Consider the following 7,998-nt stretch of genomic DNA (forward strand, 5'->3'; position numbering starts at 1 on the left):
CTCCGACACGCGTTTAGGGTCCATCTAACAGGCAATCGTCGCAAAAGGACAAGGCACAGGTTTCTTCTGTAAAATCTCAACGTCCAGAGGTCTCAAATTAGCATTTGTAACCAGGACCTAAGAGCTGCGGGGAAGGCTTCAGTGATGGAGTCTTGATCGTGTGCTTTGTTGGGTGTATTGAAATACTGGATACTCGCAGGCAAAGCTGAAGAACCGTATTTTTCTGCTGCACCTCCCGCATGACGCAAAGTTAATGGTTGAAGGAAAGAGGCTCGTTAGAAGTAAGGCATACTTGCAGAATAGAAAAATCAGTTTTAGAAGAAGTCTAACTCAAGAATACGAAAGGTTTAGACCTGCGTCCAGATCATTAAAGACAGAGCCCTCAACCCGCCAAGCTTGAATGATTTGAAACGCAAGGTTTAGACCATGCAGTTCCGATTCTCGGAGGACGCAGGGGTCTCAACATAGCCACATAAGAAATTTCAAAAAAAGAACGATGGAGCCAGCCATACGTTTTGATTGGTGGAACACTGAGAATTATCTCTCGAGCTTAAAGATGAATACGGATACGAAAGTCAAGAAGTCAAAAATGAAGATCTGTCAGATCGCACTTCCAATGGGTCATCTACGGCAATTAGTGGAAGAAAGGCCAAGGCACGAAGGCGTGAGAACTGATCGTCCCGGAGGCTCTAGGCCGAAGGAACATCTGGAGCTTGGGCGGTCTTTACGATTTGGAGGCCATTTTCTTCTTGGGTCCCATGGCAGCCGGTGGCGAAGATCACAAAGCGGAGTGCGAATATTCAGGAAGCGGATCCTTTCCTCCGTCGCAGCGCTGGAGAAGATGAACAGTAGCTCCCTGTTCTTAGAAATCAAGTAGAAAAGGGAAAAGTCGAATGAACTTTTTGATATTGAGCCATCAGTGGTCCTCTTATAAACAGCATGTACCTGTCAAAATCGAAGCGGGATGTTAGGTAACATCTTACCTGAAACGCTGATTCTCGTCGTTTTCGAAAATAAAGGGGGGGGGGGTTCAACTTCCCAAACGCACCCTCTATCTTCGAAACAGTCGAACCGGCATGATTTAGACTGCGTCTGATGACTGCACTCACGATAAAATAACACCTTCAAAGGGGTTTAATATTCGCAAGCAATAATCAAGACACTGCTGAAGATGCATTTCTACGCCAGACAAGCTGATCGAGAAGAGTCTATTCGAAGCTGTCCTCCAGCCTGACTAAGCTGGGGATGAAGTCTGTTCAAGCAAGCTGAGGTCCAGCCATTATTGACAGCAAAACAAGAAGGAGGACTGTACCGACAGAAATCTTGCCTAGATGAAATAAATTCAATCAGCAAAGTTTGGGATCTGCAGAAGTATTCCGAAAAATTCATTCCAGTCAGCCAGCGAACCGTTCGAAAAAACTTTGGCAGGGGGGTTCTGTAGGCTGTTCTAAAAAGTCACAATCAGATAAGCTCGAGTATTTGCGCATCAAACACTATGATGAAAAGTTAGCAATCCGACGATCTCTGTCAAACCAAAGACGGGCTGGAAGTCCTCGCGCCGCGTACCATGCGTCAAGACACTACGCACGCCGATTCAATCATCTACACGCAGGCTTAGCCGCTACAAACTCACAACAAATGCAGAATTCTTAATGTGAGATGATTGATCTTGATGGCCTGCAACAATCAAGCAGCTCGAACGCAGCTCCATCGCTGCCCAGCATAGCTCGAACAGGCAGCTCGGCAATCCGCTAGGGCCGGGGCAACGGCAGCTCATCAACCGTTTTGCCAGACGCACGTGGCGCCCTCTAAGTCGCTGTCACACGCAGCTACAATCAACACATGCCAAGACGCAGCTGAACATCGCTCCAACGCAGCTTCATCAAACCGCTACCCAGAGGACGCAGCTGCCATCGCTGCCTCAACGCACTCATCAACGCCGGTCCAGACGCAGCTCCATCGCTCTGCCTAACGCAAGCTACACGACAACCGTTGCAGACACGCAACACCCACCGCTGCCTTCAACGCAGCTCAATCATCGCCAGAAACGCAAGCCAAGGTTCTGACTTAGGATTCAAAAGTGATCGTAACAACTTCGAAGCTGTTTTTCACAAAGGAGACGCACGATTTGAGGATGGCGTTTAGTGGGTTGTTCATAACACCGGACTAATGGGGTAACCTAAACGGCGCCCATGTTTAAGGCGCGGATTATGGGGGGCGCATTACAACCCGCTAATCCCCCTATAAATAATCAACAAACTCAACAGATGTTAGGGGGGGGATCGGATTTTTGAATAATCAGATCAAGAGAGATTTCTTTTCATTAATCGGAGGGAATCTTTCGATCAGATCTTCAGAATGCAACAAAAGGAGGATTGAGCGGTACCATTTTACAACAAGGTCTGGGATCAACAACGGAAGGATCTCTAAACGCCGTGGGCGATATAGTTGGGCTTATCAACCGAATTATTTTCGGGTTCGAGATCGGGAACTCTTGTGCATTAGAGTTTATTACTTGTTCTGAGTCACAAAACTCGACAAAGTTCAATCAACATAAGCCAAAGACAGTTGTTCCAAGTGAGTAATAGATATTAGTCGGATCGTCCAAACGAGAAGCAAACTCGCCCGAGCATTCGAGGGAGCATCTCATCGCTAACCAAGAAGAACCAGAATTAAACAAAAGGATGAGAATCTACGATCATTCTCTCTCTTTGTTTAAACGAAATCCAATTGTAAATGAGAAGGAGAGAGTTGTAAACAATTCTTTTTTCTCTAACATTAGAAAGAGAATAAAATCAAATAGGAACAGTCTTTCATTTATTTTATTATTTGCAATTTTCCACACAAACATCTAATATGTTATCACAAAACACCACATAATGATTATTCAATTAAAACATTCAGAGTGAGATAATGGAGGGAGCAGCACCCGTTACCGTCAATCGGGATAGAGATACCCCGCGGACGACGAATGGATGAGGTTTTTTATTTTTAATGCAATAAACAGTTTTTATTTGTTATAAAACTACATATTCATGTCCGTGTATCCATATCTAGTCATGTGGCATTGTTAGTATAATATGTTGTTGGATGTGTATAGACGGAACTGATTGAGTATATTTTGAGACTGGATGGTTGGATATTTGTACAATGTGTTGGATGTGGTTATATTTGGTTTTTGGATGGAATTGTTATGAATTTTGATTATAACTGGATGGTTGAATGTATTCACGTGTACAGTATTTTCTGGATGTATTTATTAATGTAATTGTACAGGAAAGTATAAATTCTAATTAAATTTTTTTTGCTGGAAAAAAGGCAACCTAGACGGAATTCCGTCTATATTGAGTCAATCTAGATGGAATTCCGTCTAGGTTGTGAAAAACCAACCTAGACGAAAATTCCGTCTGGTATAGCAGACCGGACGAAATTCCGTCTAGTCTGACATACCAGATGGAATTTCGTCTGGTATAGCAGACCAGACGGAATTCCGTCTGGTCTGCTATACCAGACGGAATTTCCGTCTAGTTTGACAGACCAGACGGAATTCCGTCTGGTCTGTCAAACTAGACGGAATTCTTTATTCCGTCTAGATTGACTTCCGTCTAGGTTGATCAACTTAGACGAAATTCCGTCTAGTTTGACTCAATCTAGACGGAAGCAAAATAAACCATCCAAACTAGACGGAATTCCGTCTATATGAACTCATCTAGACGAAATTTGGATCAACCTAGACGAAAATTTCCGTCTAGGTTGATCAGTTTTCTACTAGTGCTTGCATAAAACCTTGTAATTAATCATGTAACAAATGCAAGTTATCCAAAAAGACATATGAATATTTATTGCAATATCCATCATAATGCAATAAAAGAGATGGACTTTACATTTAAAGATTTGAAATATAATCCACCATATAAAATAGAATTTTAAAAGATGCACCTCTTTGAACTTTACATTTAAAGATTTGAAATATAATCCACCATATAAAATAGAATTTTAAAAGATGCACCTCTTTGATTTGGTTCGCTACCACCATATAAAATAGAATTTTAAAAGATGCACCTCTTTGATTTGGTTCGCTCATATATTGATCATTTAGCATTATGCAATATATGATACAAGAAGCGTAATTAAATAAATGCATATGAATTATCCTCATAATTCCGGTCCTCTTATTCCAAACCAAAAAGTCCTAAAGTGAAAAGATTAAAGTTTTACCCGGGTAGTTAGCCAGGTAAGGATAGTAATAGAGGTTGATCAAAGATCAATTAAGTACATCGTTCATTGCAGAGCGCGTTACGCAACCCTTAAACATTGCCTTAAACACCAACTAATCCAAGAAAACTTGAATCGGTTCACTCAATGAGTTTTTGTTCCTTAACAGTATATAGAAACTTTAAATTATTTCCTGCAATCATTTAAATTGCCTAGCAATTATACTGTAAACATATGTTGGATAAGGCCGAGGAGGGGTTTACCTATTGATGTTTGAACCTCATGATTTTCATGTCTTGAGAGTAAAAACCCATCTGCTACGGACAACTGCCACAGAAGTTGCTGAACAAATTTGCATTCACTTTTACCACCTTCTGTACTAAGCTTATTAGATGCATAAATACACTAAAGTATGGAATTATTAATAGAAGGCACCATATTATTGATAGCTTAAAGAAATGAAAGTATTAAACCATGAACAAATCCAGATATTTCAAAGCATCTATGCATCTAGCGTTTGTTCTCTCTATTCTTGTCAAAACCATGAACATGAGACTTTCAAGAATAAGTTACAAATGCGTGCATATAATCAAAATAAGGTTTAATGACAACAACAAACAAGTTGTAATTAACGGTCAAACTTAATTAGTAATAATTAATTACAATTTAATTAATAACAATTAAATTAATGCAATAAATGCAATAAATAATAGTAATTAAAACAATTAATTACAGATTTAGCTATTAAGAGATCATAATGATTGCTGTTATGTAAAATAAATAATTTACACATTCACATAAATTATGCAAAATGTCGAACAGGACTTACACTTTTACTCTTTATGAATGACATTGTAATTTGCTACAGTAACTATCATGAAAACTTAATTGCTATAGTGACATTAATTAATTATAATTAATCATAGCAATTAAAATAAAGTAAGAAAATGGTTATAGAAACCGTATTTTCCTAGAATGAACATTAATTGCATTTTTATGAACAAGAAAAATGATTCTATATGTAAATAGTAAACAGTTTTTTAATGAACAGTAAAATTTTTACTATAAAATAAAAAGTATGGTTTTAAATTAACAGTAACGGAAACTGTTAAAAAAAACTGTTACATAGGGAAACAAATGGATTAGATATCACTTTGTGAGCATGTGATCACATTGCTATGAGCTTGATGGTTATCATGCATGCAACCAACATAATAATGTTTGTGGGCATATTATAAGCTTTAACTGACGCATGATATTGATATGATAACAAGACTGTAACACATTATTCATGTAGCGTTACAAATGAAGTTATTCAACAAAAAAAAATAGTTAATAATTTTTTTTAAACAGAAAGAAATATATATTTTCCGAATTTAATAATTAAACAACTATACTAAATTCTCAATCTTCTAGATTGTTATAAGTTTATCAAATAATTAAGATTTTAACATGAAATAAATCCCAAATTAAAATAAACAAGAGGTATGAAATTCAGGCCTGACGGGAGCAGTCGTGTAATCACTGCCCTAGAAGATTGAGAACCCGCCTATCGCCCTGGCGCAAATGGTTCCCTCTCCCCTAGCGGTAAAAGCCCCCGAAAACGGCCGGCCTTCGTACTCGGGCGAGAGTACGGAGCTTCTGCTCGATGAAGAAGATTGCCCGTAAAAGTATAATAATAACAATAACTTCAAAGAGAAATTTCATTGGCAGAAGAGATGAGAAGATTTGTTTATATATTTCTTTCTTCTTTTCATTTCCTTCTTTTATTCTTTCTTTTATTCTTTCTTCTTTTCATTCCCGAGAGCAAAGTTGTTCTCTAAAAAACCACTTCAGGGAGTGATTAGAGAGATGTTTAAGAGAGGAAAGGGGGGAATGAGTCAAAAGACAGCTGTGGTTGTTAAAGGCACGAGAGAGAAAGAAGGGATTTAAGGGGAATTAAAGGAGGATTAATTGGTTATTAGTTAGCAATGATGACTTTTTCCAATAAATATCCAACAAAAACCATGCTACGTACTGGTTTGTAAACTAAAGTTATGCTAATTGAGATATACTTTCTCTTTATTTCAAATGAATTCAAAAGAGAGTGATAGGTAGTACATAGACTCTTTCATGATGTATGAAATTCGAAGTCATGTATTATTATCTCGAGTTCTTATATGTAAAATACATAGAAGAATCATATTCATGTATGAATATAGCTGATCGATTCTAAGATTTTTAGATAAAGGCTTCGCTATTATTATTCTAAAATACTTTTTCATTCAGCTATAAAAATTATATACATAATCAAGTTGAACAACATAAACTTTGGTTGGGTGCACGTCTCATATTTCTAAGTAACTAATTAAATCATCTATATATCCAAAAAAAGTTACTAATTTACTTTACTAAACTAGGAGTTGCATTCAACTAATTCCAATTGTCAGGAGCATATTCTGTTTCTGTCTTATGTAGAAAAGCTAATGATTTATTTACGCCCATGTAATTTGCTTAGTTAGTTTTTTATTCTTTAGATTTTTCATTAATTTTTATTTATGGAATAAGAACTGCAGTATGCTACACCGACCTAGGCTAGGCTAACCCCCCCCCCCCCCCCCTTTTTTTTTTGTTGCCCCATAAGGCTCAAAGGCGTAGCCCCAGTGGAGATCTTACTGTGGATAGGACTGGGTCTGGTCCACATCTGGTTGACCCCAAATAGGGAATTAAATTATTTCATTGCTGTTGTTTGACCCACACCCTCCCCTCTAAAACTACCCCAAACAGGCAAACACTCAACTGAGCAACCTTAATCTTTGAGTTCCCCTATCAACGTGCAGATTTCCGCCACGTATCACAGTAATAACCGTCCCCACTCTCGCACCACATCCCCACTTACCCGCACCACTATCCCACCACTCGAGATAAACTAACTTTGTAATTAACCACCTTTTCCCTCCATTTCTCCCTTTAAATATCCAAATACTGCTTCCCTCAGCTCAACGGAATTCTCAAATTTTCATCAATAAAAACTTAAAAGCTCTTCTTTGTTTCTGCTCGTACATATTCCAGCAAGCTATTCCCACAATGTCCAAAGCGCTCTTTCTAGCTTTCTTGATTTCCTTGTCGATGGTCTCAGCTGCATCGGCACATGAGTATCGTGTGGGAGGACCGAGGGGCTGGGTGAAGCCCGTAGAGGAGGAGACCGAGACTTATAACGATTGGGCAGGGAGAAATCGCTTCCACATTGGCGATTCCTTGTGTAAGATCACAGATTTTCCTATCATTTTGTGTTAGATATAATGTATATTCATGTATAGCTCTTACGTAAAGGTGAAAATGTTAATTATATACATATTGTTTCATTTCTATTAATACCTAACGAGGAAAATTGGAAACAAGCTCTCGTTACAAAAAATAGATGACTATATATATGTTTTGTGCGGTTATGATTAGTAGATTAGTTGTTGAATTAATTGATAAGTTATAGAGTAAGATTTGGACTATGTATATGCACTTTGAATTATGACATGTATAGTACTTTTCATTACCAGAAGTGGCAAAAAAATTTATGCTTGTGTTAAACCTATTGCCTTCATCCTCAAAGTTCATGTCACGTTAACTAGCAAATGGAAATTATACACTAACTTTTACTCGTGATGTTTTTGACTACCCTAGATTTCAAGTACACAAATGACTCAGTGCTCCTTGTGGACCGGGAAGGCTACGTCAATTGCAACACAAGCAATCCACAGCTCGCCTTCACTGACGGAAACTCGACGTTCTGGTTCGACCGGTACGGCT

The 7,998-nt window shown here is 38.2% G+C and overlaps 1 protein-coding gene across 1 annotated transcript in view; it reads left to right on the forward strand.

Moving 5' to 3' along the window:
- The window catches only part of LOC109842196 (mavicyanin-like), a 1,020-nt gene continuing 236 nt past the window's right edge, over nt 7,215–7,998 (forward strand). The window contains exons 1-2 of the mRNA XM_020411098.1: nt 7,215–7,456; nt 7,873–7,995. Coding sequence (XP_020266687.1) covers nt 7,282–7,456; nt 7,873–7,995 — 298 coding nt within the window. The 5' untranslated portion in view covers nt 7,215–7,281. The remainder of the gene's footprint in view (nt 7,457–7,872; nt 7,996–7,998) is intronic.

This window comes from Asparagus officinalis, chromosome 5, assembly GCF_001876935.1.
Source record: "Asparagus officinalis chromosome 5, Aspof.V1, whole genome shotgun sequence".
In the NCBI taxonomy this organism is placed as follows: Eukaryota; Viridiplantae; Streptophyta; class Magnoliopsida; order Asparagales; family Asparagaceae; genus Asparagus; species Asparagus officinalis.